At 42.6% G+C, this 22,191-nt stretch overlaps 1 protein-coding gene across 1 annotated transcript; it reads right to left on the reverse strand.

Annotated features, from left to right (window-relative positions):
* Positions 1 to 530: 530 nt before the first annotated feature.
* On the reverse strand, positions 531 to 16,081 carry PTGER2 (prostaglandin E receptor 2). Its single transcript, XM_066343210.1, has 2 exons — positions 15,081 to 16,081; positions 531 to 4,350 (listed from the first exon to the last, which is right to left on the reverse strand). The coding sequence occupies exons 1-2, from the start codon at positions 15,945 to 15,947 to the stop codon at positions 4,156 to 4,158; spliced, it is 1,062 nt and encodes a 353-aa protein (XP_066199307.1). The 5' UTR covers positions 15,948 to 16,081; the 3' UTR covers positions 531 to 4,155.
* Between the last annotated feature and the right edge of the window lie 6,110 nt (positions 16,082 to 22,191).

Below are 22,191 nucleotides of genomic sequence, written 5' to 3' on the forward strand. Positions count from 1 at the left end.
CTATCCACTGAGCCAGCTGGCCAGGGCCTAGGTCATCAAACTCTAAACCTGAATATGTTGTTTTCTTCTTGGTCAAATCAGAAATGACATTACATTAGCATTAGGACAGTCCTTCTTTTTTTTTTCTTTTTTTTTTTTTTATTTTTCTGAAGCTGGAAACGGGGAGAGACAGTCAGACAGACTCCCGCATGCGCCCGACCGGGATCCACCCGGCACGCCCACCATGGGGCGACGCTCTGCCCACCAGGGGGCGATGCTCTGCCCATCCTGGGCGTCGCCATATTGCGACCAGAGCCACTCTAGCGCCTGGGGCAGAGGCCACAGAGCCATCCCCAGCGCCCGGGCCATCTTTGCTCCAATGGAGCCTTGGCTGCGGGAGGGGAAGAGAGAGACAGAGAGGAAAGTGCGGCGGAGTGGTGGAGAAGCAAATGGGCGCTTCTCCTGTGTGCCCTGGCCGGGAATCGAACCCGGGTCCTCCGCACGCTAGGCCGACGCTCTACCGCTGAGCCAACCGGCCAGGGCCCGACAGTCCTTCTTTTAACATACACTGACAGGAGCAGACAGAGATGCCAAAAATCCAGCTGGGTTATACTGGGAATATAACGGGGTGGATGGGAGCTGCCCTCCACGCTGCTCAGCACCTGCAGCCTCTGCCAGCGTGGCGATTTGGGGTTGGTGCTGTTTCCAGAGCTTTGGTCTGGCTCTAGGTGGTAGTGGATTCAAACCACTTTGAGATCCAGGTCGTTTGGAGAGGCTTTCTTTAGCTTCTAAGAAAAACTTTGTCCCTAAAGAATCTTTGGAGATTCGGGGCACAATTTAGTACCAGAATGAATGTACTAAATTTCCCAGTTCTTTCTTGGGAAAGATGACCTGAAGCCACAGTGACCATCCAAGAATGATTCAGCTCAGAACAGACTACATTGGCCCATCTCATTTCTGGACACTTAAATGTAGGCCTAAAATGTTGAGGCAAATATCCACTATAGTTTCTTTCTTCCTTTTCATTCCATTGAAGAGGGCAAAAAATAAAATTTAGGTCTTCTTTCATCACAGTTTGGTTCTTTGATATACTGGGCAAACAAAGTTCTGTGTTTTTTTTTTGTTTGTTTTTTAATTTAACTTGAAAATGACTCAGTTAAACAAGTATGTCTGATGAGATGAGATTTTTAAAAAAGAAGTATTTGTGCCTGACCAGGCGGCGGCACAGTGGATAGAGCATCAGACTGGGACACGGAGGACCCACGTTTGAAATCCTGAGGTCGCTGGCTTGAACACAGGATCATCTGGCTTGAGCATGGGCTAACCAGCTTGAGCGCAGGGTCACTGGCTTGAGCGTGGGATCATAGCCATGACCCCATGGTTGCTGGCTTGAGCCTAAGGTCACTGGCTTGAGCAAGAGGTCACTCACTCTGGCGTAGCCTCCTGGCTAAGGCACATATGAGAAAGCAATCAATGAACAGCTAAGGTGCTGCGATGAAGAATTGATGCTTCTCATCTCTCTCCTTTTCTGTCTGTCTGTCCCTATCTGTCCCTCTCTCTGATTCTCTGTCTCTTTCAAAAAAAAAAAAAAAAGCCTGACCAGGTGGTGGCGCAGTGGAGAGAGCATCAGACTGGGATGCGGAAGATCCAGGTTCGAGACCCTGAGGTTGCCAGCTTGAGCGTGGGCTCATCTGGTTTGAGCAAAAATTCACCAGCTTGGACTCAAGGTCGCTGGCTCAAGCAAGGGGTTACTCGGTCTGCTGAAGGCCCGCAGTCAAGGCACATATGAGAAAGCAACCAATGAACAACTAAGGTGTCGTAATGCGCAATGAAAAACTAATGATTGATGCTTCTCATCTCTCCATTCTTGTCTGTCTGTCCCTGTCTATCCCTCACTCTGACTCTCTCTTTGTCTCTGTAAAAAAATAAAATAAAATAAATAAAAATAATTAAAAAAAGAGAAATATTTGCATAACTAATCCTAGTCAATTTTTCTGATACCTTTAAATGACTAGTCATAGTAAATAATTGATGATTACATAGAATTTTTACCTTTAATTCTTTCTATGTATATATCAGTGCAAACAAAATAGTCTTTTAACCCAGTGCAAGATACAGGAGTAACTTTGGAAATAAAGCTCTAGAAATCTACCAGTTCTTAAATAAATGGCTTAAACTGTTATACTTTGGGCCCCCAGAGTAAATCATTTTGTTCCCTCAAGTGATATTATGTTGAAGTTTAAAAACAAAAAAGTTATCAGGCATTATTCCAGACTTTTTGGAGGGAGATGGGGTAAAAAATTATAGTTAACATTTTCATTTAGAGGAAAAAAAAGTTACCTGGTAAAAAAAAATCAATCTTCCACATTCAAAGTAACTTCAGAACTTTATATTTAGGAATTACCCATGAGTTTAATTAGGTCTATTAAGTTGAACAGTTTCTCAACTTTAGAATACTTGGTAGACAGGAAGGATGTATTTACATACCCAGATTTTAGTTAAGTTTAAAATTTGCCTGGTTTGTTTAAACTAGTAGAAAAGCAAACCATTTATTTATTGTTTTTAAAATAAGAGCTGATCTGATATAGATTGTGTCAAAATACACCAATGCCTAGAATGGTTTGGGAAAACTTGTAAGTGATCATCTAGTTTGATAACTACTTATAGAAAATGGTTTTACGTAAGCAGCTTGAGACTTTGGAACAGACTAACATCACTTTCGGTTTTTTTGTAACAGCTATACTGTAATAACACTCACTGGGGAAAAAAACAAGGTGGTTTTACTATTTTCAAAATCATCCTGTAAGGGGGAAAAAAAATTCTCTAGTCCCAAGTACTATATTAAATATTTTAAACTCTAATTTACAATGCAACCAAACTTTAAAAACCTACCAAGTTAAATTTTTTCTCCTTTTATCTCATTGAAAACAATTGTATCTACACTAACTCTAAAATGTTATTTGGAAGATTCATCAAATACTCTTCCATTTTAAAATTTCTGTTTCATAGTTTATTTTTGTAACATTTCAGATCAGTTTACACAGTAACTAAAATATTAAACAGTGCAAATTCACCGAAATATTTTGGTGCTGAGTTTACACCATGCCAAACATTTAGAAATATATAAAGATATGATTCATTGTTACATGATTTCCTATATAGTATTAGTCAACCACGTTTCCTGGATAAAAATAAAGGCAGATGAATTTTGCTACAACACAATCATCTTATAAAGTTGATGTTAGTCATGCCTCAATGTCAGCATTAAAAGCATTCCAGTGTATATGAAGAACTGACCAGAGTTTTTAGTTTTAAACCCTAATACATGGCTTCAGACATAGCCACATATACCTTCCCTTGGAAATAGGATGAAGAGTTATTAATCAGAATTAACTCTCTTAATAGCCTATTATTTCTTGAGAGGAAAATTCCTCAAGTTCTCTTGATTACTATTAGCGCAATGAACACTGTAAAATAAATACTCTGATACTTTGACACATAGCTTCCGGAGGACTAGTGGAAAACTGAGCCTACTCTTCTACAAGTAATACTGTAGTGACGAGAGCATACTCCCCCCCCCCCCCCAAACAAACACAGTACAAAGTGCCTGTGATTTTCAAGCTCATTGTCCAAAGAAAGCGTTTGTTAAGCAATCACAAAACATGAGACTTGGTTACTTCCATGTATTGACTTCCTAGAGAATATATATGAAGTTTGATCTGGTCTGACTGTACACTGTATGTTTATAACAGTAGTAAGAAAGAAGATTAAGATAAAAAAAAAACCACAGTATCTATTTTGGGTTTTAAACAAATTACAAAACCACATGCTTTCTCATTCAACAGGAAAGTTTAGTCAAAAGGCAACCGGATTGGATTTTTAACGCAGTCGGTTCTTCCTCTAACGGCCATGTAACATGCTTATTGAGGATAGATCTTATAGCTCCTTCTGACACCTTCCAGGAAGTCCCTTGTCAGTACATCTGCAGCCTAAACCACTGCTAAAATGTTGGCTTACTCTGGTTTGTTAGGGTAGCTTCATTTTGTTTATAAACTAACTTTTTTTCATTTTGTCAGGGAACCATTTCAGAATGATCTTCCAGATGCTGGCTAACTAAGCACTTCTTCGCTATTGTCCACAAAGATCAGTCTATTTACTGGCATTAGACCATATAGATCAGGAAGTTTCTGCTGTATCTTGTGTTCTTAATGAACCCCGACAACAGAGGACTGAACGCATCAGTCTCAGAACAGGGGGCCTCAGGATGACAAAGACCCAAGGGTCAATTATTGAATTAATTGATAAAAATCTAAGTGCTTGGAGGTCCAACTTTTCTTTTCGAGAAGACATCTCATTCATATATGCAAAAATCTGTAAGAAGCAAAAGGAAAAAATGGTGTTAGTTTTACATTGTAGCAGTGGACAGGCCTAGACCATATGCAATTTGTCAAGAATTAAAAGCAAAATATATCTTGTGTGCAGTGGTGGCCAAAGGTAGAAAGCAAAAATCTCACTCTTCTTCCGATGTTTATTCCTTACAAACACTCTGAAACATAAGTATTGTCTCCTTTTGGCAGATGAGGAAGAGAACTTTAGAAAAGTCAATAATAACATGTTACATTTATTTCCAAAAACTTAATCTGATTTAATTATCATGATCCAGTAAGAAAGGGTACACAACAGAGCATGGGTTTTGGCCACTGCACTGCCTGGGTTTGAACTGGGCTCCATAAATAGCTTTGGGACCATCAGTGAAAAAACTAACCTCTGTGTACCTCAGTTATATCTGTAAAATATGTGATAATAACAACAACAACTACTTCTTAGTTCGGAGGATAATAGAAAGTAGTATGTATCAGCTAATTAAAACAGTGTTCATTTAATAAGTGCCCCACAATGTTGGCCATTTGTCTCCACTTTACCAATGAGGACACGAAGGTGCAGAGAAGTGAAGTGACTTGCCCAAGTTCCCTGGGGTGTTTGCTGGTGGAGTCAGGGCACAAATCCCAGCTCCACTGATACCAGGGCTTCCCTCACCATGTGCTCTATCCGGGTAACCTATATCAGGGCAAAGGTCTTCAGAGCAATGTCCTAACCACTAAAATGCTGACACATCTTCACATGGCGACAGATGTTTTCACACTGGTATACCAGCTCTCATTGATTTCTTAGATGTTGAGGTAACAGCACAACTCTTTGGTCAGATGAAAAAGAATGGAACTGTACACACTCAATAAAGATCAAAGACTTCCATACAGCTTACAGAAAAGAGACAGATGTCGATCACAGTCGGTCATTTAAAAGCATTCTTTATAATGCTTCAGCACCTTTCTTAACAATGGTTGCTCACGAGTTAGAAAACTATTCTTTCTTCCCTCCACTCTTTATCAGAAGGCATGATTTCTTTCCTTCTCTCCAGCTTACCCTGTAAGCATCTGACAACTGGATACACAAAGCAAATTGCAGGGAGGGAGAAGAGTAGTAGTCATCTTTGTGTTGCTTATGTTAGGACAATAGCAGGAAGGTTTGGCAGCCACAGGTGTTTATGCCAGGGAATCTTGGCATAGGGAATGGAGAAAAGAGTTGGCAGATGAGTAAGGAAAAAGAAGAATTGATGGTAGACTTCCCTGATTACATAGAGAAGAGAAAGGTAGGTGGGGATATGCAATGGGGCAATCATTTTCTTGGCAGCTAAACTATTTTGGATGAGAAATATAAAGGACTTATATGGTGCCTCTAAGGAGTAATTTTGGAGTTAAGAAATTCAGGATAATATTGTATATAAATCTGGTAGATTAAAATATATTAGTTATAGCACACACACATACACAACACAACCGAGCCCTCTATAGCAGAAAAGTCTGAGTTTATAATCTAGTGTCTCCAAAGGGTATGATAACACTGAACTGGCTAGCCAGACGGGCTGCATCAGAAGGGCTCGGTATTCTCGAGTCACAGCTTCACCCGTGAGGATGAGTCGGGTTTTCAGTTCCTGATCTCCTTAGAGGGTGACAGAGCAATGAGAAGTGAAAATGGTTTTAGGGGATGAAGCAATTCTGTACTGTTTGTTTCCCTTCTATTTCATTCACTCTGCTGTGTAATATTTGAAGGCGCTTAAAATTTGCATTGCAGGAGATGGCCAATATTTTGCAGAAGACAGTTTCTTCTTTTACACTGGGAAAAGAGAGGTACTTCAGTGAGCCTTGAAGTTCTTGATGTGAGTTTTGTCTTCTCCTACCTTCTCATTTTTCAAAAATTTGGTTCTTTTCTTTTGCCTAGAGTTCACTGTTTAGATCTTGTGGACTCCGGGTTTTTTTTAAATTATAAAATATACATAACACAATTTACCATTTAACCATTTTCAAGTGTATAATTCAGTGTCATTAAGTGCATTCACATTATTGTGCAACTGTATTGTTTATATGTTTTTTATTTTCTAGATATTATGATGTTTTGACATCCTAAAAACCATTCTGGCTGGGGAGAAACTGCCCTTCAGAGACAGCCAATTCTTAGAGATAGCCCGGGGTTCACCCGGGAGCAATCCTTTGATCTGCAGTAACCAATCCAGAGCCCCTCTATCTGGCCCTATTCCTCAAGAGGCAATATTACTCTGCCTTAATCTTCCCAGGCCCTGGTATCAAGCAACTGAGGACCAGTCCTGCCGCTCAAAGCCTGCTGGAATGACTCCAATAGCCAGTCCTAAACTGGTCACCCTGCACTGCTTCTGACCTGCACTAGTACTTTCCCATGCAGCCCTTGATGTTGCGGTTTTTTCCTGTTTCTAGGACCTGTGAGTAGGATCAACTTTGTTTTCCTGAGCCGCTCTTGTCTTATCTTGTGTCCCAGTAGAGCCCTCACTCTACATAGACCAGGCGTCCCCTACTTGACCTCCCTGTGCAGTGGGACACTCCTGCTTAACAGCAGGGCTGGCAGCCTCCTCTTCGAGACTACTTTTGAGGCGGCTATGACGATTCTACTTATCAGTACTGAGACCAATTGCCACCGAGGTGAGACATGACCAACACACAAGCTAGTTGCAAGAATCACACAGGCAGTTTATTATTCACAATCCTTTTTGGCATGCCTGGGTACAGTTTAAGGGGGCCCTGTTGGCGTGCTCCTCTCCGCTATCCTTGGTCAGAGCGGTGTGGAGACTGTCCACAACATTGGAGTCTGGGTTACTACCGCAGCAGGGGGGTCCCTTAGCTTTAGTACCTTTTTCTAGCCTACACCTTTTAACAGGTGTTAATCTACAGGATTATCACCTCAACCCACCTTCTAACAGGTGTTAATTTACGGGATTATCATATCAAACTACCTTTATGAGAGTTCCTAGCAGGGAGCCCTTTTTATGTTAATCTACAGAAATGTCACATCAAGCCACTTTTAAGATGTTCCTAGGGAAGCCACTTTTATCTATTCAATATATATAACTTCACACACACATTAACTGGACCCTGCACGAAAGGCATAGTCTTGCCTATCATGTCTGTACACACTAGATTAGCTCCCACCCAGAGGGTGTAGCCTTATTCACTTGCCTTAATGGCTTTTAATATTATATCCTAACTTATTTCTATATATCTTCCATATTTTTCTATATTTCTGTATATTGAATTACTATAACAGTATATTACTGTAACATCTTGTGCCCATGCCTGACTGATCATCATATAAAGGAACAGAATGGCAACCATCACCACCATCCATATCCAGAACTCATTTCATCTTCCCAAACCGAAACTCTGTCCATTATCCAAGAACTTTCCATTCTCCTCTGCCCCCAGCCAATCCTAGACTTTAATTAAAGGCTGACACATGGCATATAAGTCAATTAATGAATAATATTTCAGTGATATTTTGCTTCAGAGGCTGGTAGGATTTATACATATCTTTGTACACACTACCAATATATTAGCTATAAGAAAAACACCGAGTGCTAATGTAAATGAGTCAAGTGAGTTTTAATTCCTCAGGACAGGCTCTCTCTACTGGACTTTAGTAAGACTATGATTCCTACTAAGCAGCACAGATGAAGAGAAGTGTTTATGATCTTTTATAGAATCCTTACAGCCTCCCACAGAAAACTTCACTTTGGCCCTGACTGGATACTATTTGTTTGAGGGCTTTCCTACCATCAATACAACCACACAGTGGGTTCAGAATTTTAGAGCCAATGAGAACTTTATCTGGCTGCTCATGGAAATTACCCAAGAAGCATTAAAAAATATTCTGATGGCTTGCTCCCTCCCTCAGAGATTCTGATTAATTAAATATGGGCTGTAACCAGGGTATTGTGGTTTTTAATCCCCCTCCACACCACATACTTCTAATGTGCAGCCAAGATTGAGAACCCTACTTTAAAACTTTGCCTAACAACCTCAGATAGAAACAAAAGACACGCTTAGGCCTGACCCATCAAACGAATGACTTAAAGCTAGCAGCTAATATTTACTGAATACCTATGTATGCCAGGCATGATGCTAAGCAACTTATAAGTCTCATTCTATCTAGCCTTTACATGAACCTGCAAAATATTATTTCCATTTTAATAAAGAGGAAACTAAGGCTTAAAAGATTAGTTACCTTGTCCCAAATCACACTCCAGGTAAGTAAGGAAGCCATGGAGTCACACTCAGGTAGTGGGATCCAAATTTTTCTTTTAGCCACTATTGTGCTGCAGCCTGTGATGTGTAGTCTCGTGTAAAATTCACTGGCCGAACTATGGGTCTGTAGGTGACATCTTTTCGAAGGTGTCACAGGTTTATGGGTGTCAATGTTCCTGTTAAGAACGATCATTGTATCTAAGTAGCTACTTGGCTTTCTCTGAGTGCTTTTCTTTTCTCCATGTTTCACGGCTAAATTACAGGCATGGAATGCTATATGTTTATCTCCCATGTGAATGACATTAGTGAATGTCCTGGCTTACGTAATTCATTCTTAAAAAAAAAATCACAGGGAGATTATTTTCCAAGCATTTGATATTTCAGGGAAATCCCTTTCCCCAAATCATAGGTGCTTTGTGATGCAGGGAACAGGATGGATGTGGCTCCAGTACTAAACGGTGTTCCCCTGCCATGTGTTCCAGGTGATCCCAGAGCAGAGACAAAAGAGAGTTCGTGCTAAAGTTCAGAGCTCTGGGCCTGTATATTCTAAGGTGCTTGCTCTAACCCTTCAAGAAAATGGTGGACACTATGAACCATCAACCCAGAACTCATAAACACAGGATTTTGCAAATGATTTCAAAGTGATCTATGCACTGTCCATGAAGTGTCAGCCTTCATGGACAGGAAAATGCATTTTCCTTTTCGTTGGCCCATCCCATCACATACATGTGGCAACTGCAGAAGTTTTACGTCTATTTTTCTGGTGGGGGGGGGCAGTTTTTGTTAGCAAAATAGCTTGAGAAAAACGAAGCTTTGTCCACCTTGATTTAATTTGAGGCATAAGGAAGGTGAGCTCAAGATAGAGATGGAGAGTAGTGATCAGAAACTTCAAAACAGAGGACAGGAGAAGCCATGGGAACCAAGCACACCAGGGTGCAGATTAACTGGGTCTTAAGTGTTTACGTGGAAAGGGACTTGTTGATTGCCTTCCCGAAACACTGTATTTCCAGCACTCCATCATGCACCATTTTTGTTCTTCTTCTTTTTTTTTAATCTTAATACTGTGATGGGCTCTTGAAATGCCAAAAAGGAAATATACCATTCCTACAATCTGTTTTTCTTTAAGCCGAGGCCTGAATCATCTGAAACAGCAGTGATGATCAACTCCACTAAAGGTGGAGACAAAATGAACAGCTTCTCTTTTAGGAAAAGGACTATGGTTCTTGCTGTCCAAATTTTAAAAACTCAGTGTAATTGTATCTTTATTCACACCATTTCATAATATCAACATGCAAAGAAAAAGATGTCAAGTGAAAACACTCATATAGAAAAACTTTCTCTTAACAGGTAATGTGTATTAAAACCAGTTCAGCAATCCCCAAGCACATCATTAGTGATGCATAAAAGATAAAGGGCCTTCCAGTGTCAGCACATGGATATTAACTTAAAACATCACCAAGCAAAGGTCATTACGGTGATGCGTAGAGATGTCTGGATTGCTCTTTCATCCCTACTTGAATTGTGATATTTTCCATTAATGTAATTGATCAATTTCATTTCGGTTTTATAACTCCCATTCGTGTCATAAAAAGTATCATTGGTGAACGGGAAACTCCAGTATGTTTACTTGCGTTTGTTCTGTATTGCAAAGATCAGATTTCCACTAATCAGGTTTACCTAGAAATTATAGCCCTAAAGAATTTCTAAAGATGGAGACATTTTTAGAATGAGTCAATCATTTGCTCTTGAAATTTTAGAACTGAATAAAATGCATAAGTACTTTATCCTAATGGCATGTGGAAAACTGTTTAAAATGACCGGAATCTACTCACAATTATTAGCAAAGTAGTACGAAAGTGGTTTGATGTGTTTGAGAATAAAGACACAATAAATAGTATCTGAGGCATGAATGGATGGAATTAGCTATGTTTCCTCTGTTCTGTTTCATTTTCATGAAGGAAGTTTCTGTTTATCTCTGTGAAATGATAACAACAGCTGATTAACATAAGGAGGAATTTATTAACTTATACAATATCCCTTGAGCGCATAAACAGTTTGGAATATGTTGTCGCTTCCATGCATGATTTCAATATGGACAAAAAAAAAATAATGTCATTTCCTAAACAACACATGTATGTTTTTTTTTCTTTTAATCACTTAAATGTTTATAGTACCAATAGAAGATTTTGACTTGAGGGGTAAGCTGATTATTTCTTAATTTAGAGCAGCCTTTGCATTAGCCAATCTCCTGAAATTTCAGGCTCAGGCTCAGACTTTTAATTGACAGGTCTGTGGAGAAGTAGAAAGGAACACTCCTGTGGCCCCAGCTCAGGCCCTTTCATCTGATATGGAGAGAAAGGTCTTCGCCATTTTATTTTTAAAGCTAAGAAATTGAAATTAAGAGACAAAGTGGTTCGGATATTTATAACATCTTCACAATTCTCTTACAAAATCTTAGATTAATTTTCTCACATTACCCCTGAAATGAGCACTTTCTTTCCGATAGTATTGCAGCGAGGAACATGAGCTCTATGCTTCAACTGCCTGGTTTGGAATCCTGGCTCCAACACTCACTAGCTGTGGGACATAGAGTAAGTTATTTGCCTCATTTGTAAAATGGGAATAATAATGCTATCTATTTTACAGGTTGTTGTGATGATAATGGGTTAGTAAAAATTAGCACTCAAAAATGTTAGCAATTTTGATGTTGATAACAGTGATATTTGAGATGGAAGGGTTCTGGGAGTTTTACATTTTGATAGTTTCACTTCTCAAACTTCAGAAGTTCCAGACTGGGATTCGTGGTGGAAGCAGTAATTGGAACCTGCCCACACCTTGGGACAATGACATTAGTAGTTCCAGGTTTCCCAAATCCCTGCTCTCCTCCTTCCCCCACTCTGAAGTACTAGAATAAGCTGGTATCCCTCTGGGTACGCAGCTGTGAACTCTCCTCTTTGTTGGGCCACTTTTAAGGGGCATAAAAAGCAGCTATGGCAGGACACAGGCAGAGATAAGGTAAATTGCCTGTATCATCTGGAACACAAGGAAGAATATTAGTTGGAATAATAGTTCATTAATTATTTTACCTTGATTACATTTTAAATTGATAATTCTTTATATAAACTGACTTAAATGAAACATATTGATTAAAATCAATATCACTAGCCCTGGCCGGTTGGCTCAGGGGTAGAGCGTCGGCCTGGCGTGCAGAAGTCCCGGGTTCGATTCCCGGCCAGGGCACACAGGAGAAGCACCCATCTGCTTCTCCACCCCTCCCCCTCTCCTTCCTCTCTGTCTCTCTCTTCCCTTCCTGCAGCCAAGGCTCCATTGGAGCAAAGATAGCCCGGGCGCTGGGGATGGCTCTATGGCCTCTGCCTCAGGAGCTAGACTAGCTCTGGTCGCATCAGAGCGACACCCCGGATGGGCAGAGCATCGCCCCCTGGTGGGCGTGCCGGGTGGATCCCGGTAGGGCGCATGTGGGAGTCTATCTGACTGCCTCCCCGTTTCCAGCTTCAGAAAAATACAAAAAAAAAAAAAAAAAAAAAAAAAAAAATCAATATCATCTGTTTCTTTTTATTTTTTTTTGTTGTTGTGTGGCTGGCTACTAGAAAATTTTAAATTCTGATGGGTTTCACATTTGTGGCTCTTCTGTTGGACGCAGGTGCTCTGTGAGAGGAAGAGGAAAATGTCTGAAGGCAACCACAGGCTGATGCCTTGTCTAACCGTGTCCCCAGTTAGGATGTGAGGAAATGATTCCTGCCTCACGTGAGAGATTGGTGTAGGCCATTTCTGACCACAGTTTTAGTATGGCCCAATCAACTGAAAGGACTTGGGAGGAAAGTGCCCCATGGGGGTATATGATAAGCATTTTGAAATAGCAGAATGTATGTACCAAACAGTAACTATGAGTTTTGAATGATCAGATAGACCCTCTAAGAAATAACTTAAACTGGTGTAGTGCAACATTTCATAAAGTTTAAAGTGCTGTGTAAATGAAGACACTAACAAGTACCAAGAATCTACTAATCTTAATCTAGTCCCCCCCCCACCCCCGCTGTGCCATTAACAGACAATCTAAATAAAAACATAGCTTTAAAGCAAACCTTCTACTCCCCCATTCCTTCTAACCAGACTGCTGGCTCTAAGCCTCTTCCATGTTTGGAAGCTTTGGACTTGCTCCTGGCTTAATGTAAAATTAAGGAGAAAATATACATTAAAATATATAAAATATATATATATTTGAAAATCAACATATGGCAATGATGAAGTCCTCATGATAAAAGACAAATTTACTTAAAAACAGGGGAATGTATTGAAAATCACCGTTTTTGCTTTAAAAAAATACAGTTTATGCTATAGAACAATCATGCTCAAAAGGGAGACCTTTTTCCTCCTACTTTCCTCCTCTACAGGGTTTGGGATAGGAAATAATAGTCCTTTTTACAAGTTTCTGGTCACCTCTGAACTCATTCCTAGGCTATTTAAGTAACTGGGAGTCAGGGATATTTTTATATACACACTCACAAATAATAAATAAAATTCCAAGAACTGATATCCTAGGGCCCACCTGTCCAAGACAGGCACTCCCTAATTCAGAGATGATTTATGTCTCCCAAGTTGAATTCTAAGTTGTTTAGTGGATTTAAAATGCTTTTTTTCATAGATATTTATTCTGCATCCTAGTGCTAACCCCGAAAAGCTGACTTAGCTTCTAACATAATCTAAAAGTTCTATCAGTAAAACAAAGCAAACCTGTGGAAACCCTGGTGGTTTCTGCGTCATAGCATTTTACATACTACATCTCATTCCCCCCAAATGTAACTTACTGATTCAGATCAGCTTCTGCCCTGCCAGGGGATGCAGTAGCAGTGTGAGGACAGTGGGGACTAGGGAGAAGAGAATATAGTTAAGAATGGGAGTTAATTTGGGGGCAGGGGAGGGACACATCTGGGCTTTCAGAACCCTGTGTCTTTTCCCTCCCCTGAGGATGAGCGTATGAAGATAATCAAACAGTGATGATGGTGGGAAGTAGGGTAAATTTACTTCTTCAGCTTCTACAGGTCAGACCAGCTAACGGCAGATGGGAGTCACTGACAACTACTTACTTCCTGCAGGGTCAGCCTGTTCTTCTGAAGATTAGGAAGTGGAGCTGCCTGAACTTTGAGCTCCATTTCTCAGGAATAGGCTAGCCTATGCTTAGACACATCCCAGGCTCTGTACATCTTAGGAGGTTAAAACTGACAGCATCACAGAACTAACCCTGAGGTTGCCCCAGACCAACAGCATCCACTCCAGGACTAGGCTCCTGTCCTTCACTTCTTTAGACAGGCTCTGGCCTGCTGGGTAGTGGCAAGTGTTGGACATACCTACTTCTTCCATCCCTGAGACAGACCAGCCATTCCTGTGTGGCTTTGTTCTAATAAAGTACACAATTATAAACCGAAGAACACCTGTATCTATTTCTGACAGTGACATTAAGAAGATATGGTGATGGATAATGACTTGACTTTGGGTGATGGGCACACAATGCAATCAACAGCTTAATGCTATAGAAATGCTCACCTGAAACCTATGCACTCTTATCAATGTCACCCCATTAAATGTAATTTCTAAATAAATTTTTTAAAAGTTTAAAAGAAGAAAGAGAAAGAGGAGAAGAAGGAGAAGGAGAAGAAAAGAAGAAGGAGAAGAAGGAGAAGAAGAAGGAGGAAGAAAAGGAGAAGAAGAAGGAAGAGAAAGAGAAATTTTATAAGAGAGTACAAATGCCTCCTCTAGAGGGATCTCAAAAGCTTAGCAAGGGGTTCTTCCAAGCAACCAGTTTTTCTTCTAATTATCATTACAGATGTATTATGAATTTTCATGGCCACAAGGGTTATGCTACCAATATGTAAATTGGAAAACCTGTAAACTAGGTGTTTGTTGAACTTTTAGGACCAATGATGAATGCTTTGAAGTTCTGCAATAGAGACACCCTTCTCACCTGGGCCCATTCTCAGTGGCGGCTGGAATGCTATGGGTTGGGTACCACATTTTGCATTGGGAGAAACATCAGGCACAGTATGGAGAACTAGCACCCATGTGTGAGAAGAGGATACCAGGAGGCAAACTGCAGCACAGGGAAGTCAGATTGTAATTGCCAACCACCAAGTGGTGGAAGAGGCTGTTCAGGTGCTAAACCTGGAGAGTAGTGGCGGGACAGGGACACTATAAGGGGCCTTTGTTTCTGGGATGGGAAGCTTGGCTGGCTTAGTGAGTGTCAGCAGGCTCCCTGTCAGTGGAGGTTGTATTACTGTGTGAGAAACACAAGCCTAGAGAGGTCCATGTGCCAGGGGAGTAAGGAAGTGAGTAGAGGTGAGAAACGACAGAGGAAGTTGTCAGATCTTTACAAATTAAGACACAGTTTTACAAATTGCAAGAGTTTGTGGGAGTGAGAGGAGAGAGTGTGAGAAGGCTGCGCAGTGCTGGGCTGTGGGAACGAAGTGAGTGACTTACTGTGAAAGGCAAGGAGCAGACAGCGAAGGTGATGGTCATAATAGCAAGGAGAATGAGGTGGTCCGTCTCCTCTACCATGGACACCCTTTCCCCTCTCCTTCGGGTGGCAGGGCCGCCGCGGCCGCTGCCCACGGAGGGTCCGCAGCGGCTTCTCCTGCCCCGGCGGTGCAGGCGGATGAGGTTGAGGATGACACTGAAGTTGCAGGCGAGCACCGCGACGATGAGGAGCAGCAGCAGGGTGGCGTACAGCTGCAGGTAGGCGGTGCGGCCGTGCCGGATGAAGCACCACGTCCCGGGGCAGTACTGGACGTACTGCCCGTAGCTGTACAGCGGCAGGGAGCAAAAGAGCGAGGAGACCGTGTAGATGGCGGGCAGCACGGCCAGGCCGCAGCGGCGCTTGACGTGGCGCTGGTAGAAATAGGGGTGCCCGATGGCCAGGTAGCGCTCCAGGGCCATGGCGAAGAGCATGAGCATCGTGGCCAGGCTGAAGAAGGTCATGGCGAAGGCGAAGTAGGTGCACGCGCGTTTCTTGGGCGCCAGCTCCACCAGGGTCTGGTTCCGCGCGTACGAAGCCAGCACCACGGGGCTGATGAGGCAGGTCCCGAGCAGGTCGGTGAACACCAGCTCGGTCACCAGCACGTGGAACAAGGAGATGGAGTCCTGGCGGCGGGCGCTGCGCCCCGCGGTCCCGCGCCAGCGGCGCACCAGCAGCGCCAGCGCGGTGAGGTTCCCCAGGACCCCGGCCGAGAACATCACGGAGCTGATGGCCGGGCTTTCGCCCGAAGGGAGCCACCGTCGAGCTTCGCAGTCCTCAGGCAAGGAGTCGCTGTTCATGGTGACTCCTTGAGGCCAGGAGGTATTGTTCATGGTGGGGTGCCGGGGGCTGCTCGGCCCTCCTCTCTCGGCTCGTGCCGGGGAGGAGCGGGAGTGCTCTGGGACTCGGAGGGAAATGGGAGGAATGGAAGACCAGCCGTCCCTTCCGACCCCCAGCGCGCACCGAGGCTGGGCTCGGCCCGGGTCTCCTGCGGCTGCTGCCGGAGAGGCAGCTGGGCTGCAGCATCCGGGCAGCGCTCGAGGCTCTGCGGACCCGAGGGGGCGGCTGCCTCCTCCTCCTCGCCGCCCGGGGGCGTGTTGGGCGCGGTGTCACGGGCTTCGTGGAGCAGAACGAATGGCCCAGAGGCACTGCGAGTCCCACGGAGCGCGGGTCGGGAGTGGGCGGGGAGAGGGGTCCCAGCGACGGCCCGCAGTGGAGCCGGGCAGAGGAGCGTGGGCTGCGGCGTCCAGGAGCTGCTCGCGGCGGGCGGAGCGCGGATCCTGGCTCCGCTCCCTCGGGGTCGGTGCTCCAGCGGAGCCGCACCGTCTGACCTCCTCCTCTGGGAAGCGGTTAGCCTGGGAAGAGGGCTGGAAGGCGGCCACCGGGAGAGCAGAGCGGCTCACCGCAGTAGAGAAGTTAGGAAGACCCAGTCTCCTGAGATGTTAAAAAGAAGGGAACAGCAGACACCAAAGACGGCTTACAGTAAGACTAACGTTTTTTTGTTTTTGTTTTTCTGTTTTCTAAATTCTCAGGAAGATCCACTAAGAGGGCGGGACCAGAATTGGAAGGAAGTGAAAGCGAGCCCGTCCTTCCAAGGAACCAAACCATGCATGCCACTCAGCTGCCTGAAGGTCTGCTGCTTTTATTCAGTAGCCAGATTTCACCTTATCCTATATCAACACAATAACAGATAACCACTTGTGTAACCAACGAGTTTTTTTTGTTGTTGTTTTTAAGAAAGAAAGAAAGAAAACAAAACAAAATCCTGACCTGTGGTGGTGCAGTGGATAAAGTGTCAACCTGGAACACAGGTCGCTGGTTCAAAACCCTGGGCTTACCTGGTCAAGGCACATGTGGGAAGCAACTACTACAAATTGATGCTTCCCTCTCGCCCCCCTCCCCCCAGAAAAAAGAAAGAAAAACACAAAACAATGTTCCTAGTACTTTTGTAGAATTGTGTTTGTGGACGCAACTTGAAACTACTGCACATTGTTCTCTGCTCAAACTCTGCATTGAAAGAAAAGGTCATTCAGCTATTGATGCTTTTTTAAACATTTATTTATTGATTGATTTTTAGAGAGAGAGGGAGGGGGAAAGCAAGAGAGACAGAGAAACATCGATTTTTTGTTTTTCCACTTATTTATGCATTCATTGGTTGATTTTTGTATGTGCCCTACCTAACATGCAACCTACATAACATGCAACCTACCTAACATGCAACCTAGAAGTAGTTGGGTGATGCTCTAACCAACTGATCTACCTGGGCAGGGCCAAACATTCTTTTTTTTTTTTTTTTTTCCACAGTTAACCATGGCCCATCAGGCAAGATTCATTCCTGGTAAAGTTTATTGGTTAAGTGGCCAGTTTAAGAGATTGGAGCTGACAAAAATGGCTTCTTATCATCTGTTGTCATAATTGCAGAGTGATGAAAAGGGGCTGATGTTTAAAACAAACAAACAAACAAACAAACAAGATTCAGTTTGACAGACAACATGGGTAATTACATTCTATAAGGAAGGTCATACTGGGGGAAGGGAGGAGGACAGGGAGGTGGGAGGATCCTTAGGGAACTGGCAAAGGGAGCAATAATTCATCACGTTGATACAAAGGAAAGTGCCCACTGAAAAGCGCACAATACTAGAGCCTACTTGCTCTTCATGAAGATTTTAGCTCACATTGATAATTCTGGCCTGGGGGTTAGAATGGGGATGGGGTTCCCAACAGGGCAAGCTAAGGGAGTTCTATTTTCTCATTTAAGAAGTTCAACAGTGGCAGGTTGGTGGGGCTCCCTGGACTCTTTTCTTCAAGTCTGTCATTTCTAGTGTGCTGGCTTTCTGTCTATGGGCTCTTCCCCGCATGAGCACTAGTTGCTGCCTGTATCAGTCAGGATTCAACCAGAGAAACAGAGCCATTATGAGCGATAAAGAATGAGAAATTGATTATTAGGCACTAGACATATGTTGTTCAGTATGGTAACCATTAGCCACATGTGGCTATTTAAATTTAAATAAAATTAAATAAGAGTAAAAACTTCATTCCTCAGTTTTAGAGGCACATGTCAAGTGCTCAATAGCCACATGTGCCTAGTGGTTATCATGTTGGGAAACTCATACATAAAACACTTTCATCATCATAGAAGTTCTGTTGGCCAGTGCTAACATGATTGTGGGAGCTGGTTGAGGGAGTCTATGCAAGGCTGTTTGCTGCCTTTGGTTCTAGTGTTGAGCCTGAAGTCACCATAGGTCAGCCAGAAGGCAGTTAGGTAGAAAGCTGGACTTGGATGAGAATAGGATCAGACTTGGAACCTGCAGGGACTAACTGGAACTCATGAACAACTGGAATACTAAAGACAGACTGGATTTGCATGTCTTACTACTGCTGACCTTGATAATGCAGGAGAAGCTGGCACCCTCATGGAGCACATGCACTTGGAGAAGGAGATCTGGCAGGAGCTGGAGTCTGGTTGCTGCCTCATGGCAGCCAGGTGAGCCAGCAGATCAGTGACAATGTGCTAGAGTTCCCACCATGCCTGGAGCCCTGCATTGTCCTTCAGAGCATGAAAACCATGGCTGATGCCCTGCTGCTGCCTTCCAGATTCTGCAACATGTCTTTGATGGCCAGCAGTAACCTGAAACCAAGCAGGATTCTGGAAAACAGATCCTACTTAGCTGAGCTGACACTGTACCAAGTCATTGCAATGGCCGGGCAGGTCCAAGCATCAGGTCTGACTGAAGGGCAGAGGGTGAGGGAGAGACAACACCTGTGAGCTTGCTCTTTCTTCTGCCTGTTTCATCAGAAAGCAAAAGCTTTTCCAGAAGCACCCAAATAGACTTCCCTTTTAATCCCATTAGTCAGAATTAGGTATAACGGCCACCCTTAGTTCTAAAAAGAGGTTGAGAAAGGGGGTATTGAGCATTTCCAGCCTCTCCTTGAGTAGAGGCAGGCAAGAAAAAAGGGCCTAGGAATGGTGTTGTGTTTGTCAACTGACAGTGTCTGCTGCAGATCTGCATAGTGCATTAACCACTATCCCCACCTTATAGTAGCTGGAAAGGAAGCCCAAGAATATCCATTTCATCCACATTTGAAGAAACTGAGGCATAGAAAGGTTGAGTGGCTTACTCAAGGACACACAAAGTTAGTGCAATAAAGCTAGGAGTATGGAAGCCAGACTGCCTAATTTACATCCCAGGTCCCTGGATATTGCATACACTGTCTTTTTAAAGCCAGAAAGCACATGGCAAGATACCCATCCTCAACAATGCAATAGAACTCATTGGCAAATCACTCAACACTATTTAGATATTACTTTTGATTGACACTTGGTAAAGTTTGAAAAGATTGCACATACCTAGTATGATCAAAGGTGGATTTGGTTTTCAGAATGACAGCTGTCAGAAGAGAGCATGGTGAGAGGCTGGGTGAAAAAAAGTGAAGGGATTAAGAAAAAATTATATATATATGATATATACACAAAGACAAAAACATGGGAATAGCCAGAGGGAAAGAGGAAAGAGGGCAAAGGGAGGGATAAATGGAAACAGAAAGAATCTTTGCTTTGGGCGATGAGCAAATAAATGATGCAGTGCGTGGATAATGTTTTGTTGAATTGTACACTTGTAACCTGTATGGTTGTGTTAACCAATGTCACCCCAAAAAACTAATTGAAAAAAAAGGTGGAAGTGGTTTCACTGTTTGTGGGAGTATGAGTGGGTACAGCCTTCCTGGTAGGGATAATTCATTTATTATTAAACATTTTGAATATGCTACAGCCCAGAAATATGTATTGTCCCATGGAGACAAATGCACAAAGATGTTACACATACACATATGCATGCATACACACACACACACACACACACACACACACACACACACACACACAGAAAGCAGAGGAAAGTTCCTTATTGCAAGAATCTAGAACTACATGCCCTTCCATAGAGGACTGGCTTAATATATTTGGTACACTTATGTAAGGAGATACACAGTCATTAAAAAGGATGATGTAGCCTGACCAGGCAGTGGTGCAGTGGATAGAGCATCGAACTGGGATGCGGAAGGAACCAGGTTCGAGCCCCAAGGTCGCCAGCTTGAGCACAGGCTCAACTGGTTTGAGCAAAAGCTCACCAGCTTGAACCCAAGGTCGCTGGCTCGAGCAAGGGGTTACTCCCTCTGCTGAAGGTCCGTGGTCAAGGCACATATGAGAAAGCAATCAATGAACAACTAAGGTGTCACAACGAAAAACTGATGATTGATGCTTCTTATCTCTCTCCGTTCCTGTCTGTCTGTCCCTATCTATCCCTCTCTCTGACTCTCTCTCTGTCCCTGTGTAAAAAAAAAAAAAAAGGATGATGTATATCTATATTTATTGATAATGATATTTAGTACATATTGAATTAAAAGTATGTATACTATTCCAGTCATATAAAATTATAAGCATAAGTATCTGCATAGAGAAGCATCTTAAAGGATGTTTAGCTAAATATTAATTGTAATTTCTCTTGGTAGTACTTTCTTCTTTATGCCTGTCTCTTTTGGTGATTTTTTTCACTAAGTATGTATTAATTTTATATTATGAAACAAAAGAAGGCTCCTTATTGTTTAGAAAAAAACTAACCATTTCCACTTGGCTAAAGCAGGAAGTTAGATGCTAATATTTTAAGCTCTCTTCTAGTTCTGTGCTTCAGTGAGTGGGGAGATCTTGCCAGTTGTTTGAGACTGATCAGGAATAATGGAGATGCTAATTAACATTCTTCACAAGGGTTTTGCAACTGTCCTACTTATTTGAAGCCTGGAAATCGTCACACATTATTTACCATTTCCAAAGAGATGATGTCCTACCCCAACTCAAGTGACTGCTTTGACATTAGATTCTTGTCAGCCCTTAGTGTCATTGCTTGATTCAATTCTGACACTACCATCACCAGGCAGTCTCACTCATAAAGGTGGTAACAAATCAATCAAAGAAAGGGTAAAAGAAAACCCAAAAAAGCAGTTGACAGAAATCAGCTTTGAGATAGGTTAAAAAAATTAAGGGAAATTGTGAGTGGGTAGGCAAAGAATCTTAATAGAGAAATGGAAACTATTTGTTTTTTAATTTTTTTAAAAAAAATTTAAATTACTTTTATCTGTTCATTTTAGAGAAGAGACACAGAGAGAGAGAGAGAGACAGAGAGAGAGAGAGACAGAGAGAGAGAGAGAAGGAGAGGAGGAGCAGGAAGCGTCAACTCCCATATGTGCCTTGACCAGGCAAGCCCATGGTTTTGAACCAGTGACCTCAGTGTTCCAGGTCGACGCTTGATCCACTGCACCACCACAGGGCAGGCAAGAAATGGAAACTATTTGTAAGAACCAAATGGGAATTCTAGGACTAAAACTTATAGCAGCTTGGAGTTGGCAGAAGGAAGAGTGAACTTGAAGGCTAATCACATCTGCTTGCTTTTCTTTTGATATTATCAGTACTTTTTCACTCATGAGAAATAGTCTCACCATTTACATACTGCCTGCCTGAAGCTTAGAGAACCCTGGTTTCCTACTGCCTGTCCTGTGTTTACTCAAGAAGTGGAACACTGGTATTCTGTGCTCTCAGATCCCTCAAACCTCTCTGAGATTTGGCGGGTACAGAGCCACGTTATCTAAGAAATCCCTTAACATCTAAGCTCTGTTGTTCTCTTAACTTCACCTTCCTTCCTTTGCATCCCGTGGAACTTGTTGGAGTGCAACTTTGCTCTTCCTCATCTCCAGTCTAGTATCCTCTGGGCCTAGTCTTTCAAGTCATAAGCCAAGAATTGATGCCTATGTTCTGTTACATTGTCCTTTCTCTGAGCCAGTAAGCATAGAGCACTGCACCTGCTGCTAACACCTGGGAAAGGTCTGGAGTATCAGGAAGTACTGAGCAAAAAATACATAGGTTAGTATGTCAAGTTAGTATCGGCTACCTTTCCATTCATGTAGGCATGTTTATGTGTATTCAAGGGTTAGTGGGATTTATGAAAGCCTCACAGGATTGTTTGAGAAGCAACCCGATAAAGTCTTTGCAAAACCCCGAGTCAATAAAAAGTGTTTTTACAAATGGATGTA

Source organism: Saccopteryx leptura, chromosome 6 (assembly GCF_036850995.1).
Source record: "Saccopteryx leptura isolate mSacLep1 chromosome 6, mSacLep1_pri_phased_curated, whole genome shotgun sequence".
Taxonomy (NCBI): Eukaryota; Metazoa; Chordata; class Mammalia; order Chiroptera; family Emballonuridae; genus Saccopteryx; species Saccopteryx leptura.

Excerpts from the sequence above, each read along its gene's own strand:
- PTGER2 (XM_066343210.1), bottom strand. The coding sequence starts at position 15,947 with ATGAACAATACCTCCTGGCCTCAAGGAGTCACCATGAACAGCGACTCC. Across the intron at positions 4,351-15,080 it reads TCTGCTCCTTGCCTTTCACA|ATTTTTGCATATATGAATGA; the intron begins GTAAGTCACTCA and ends TGCTTCTTACAG.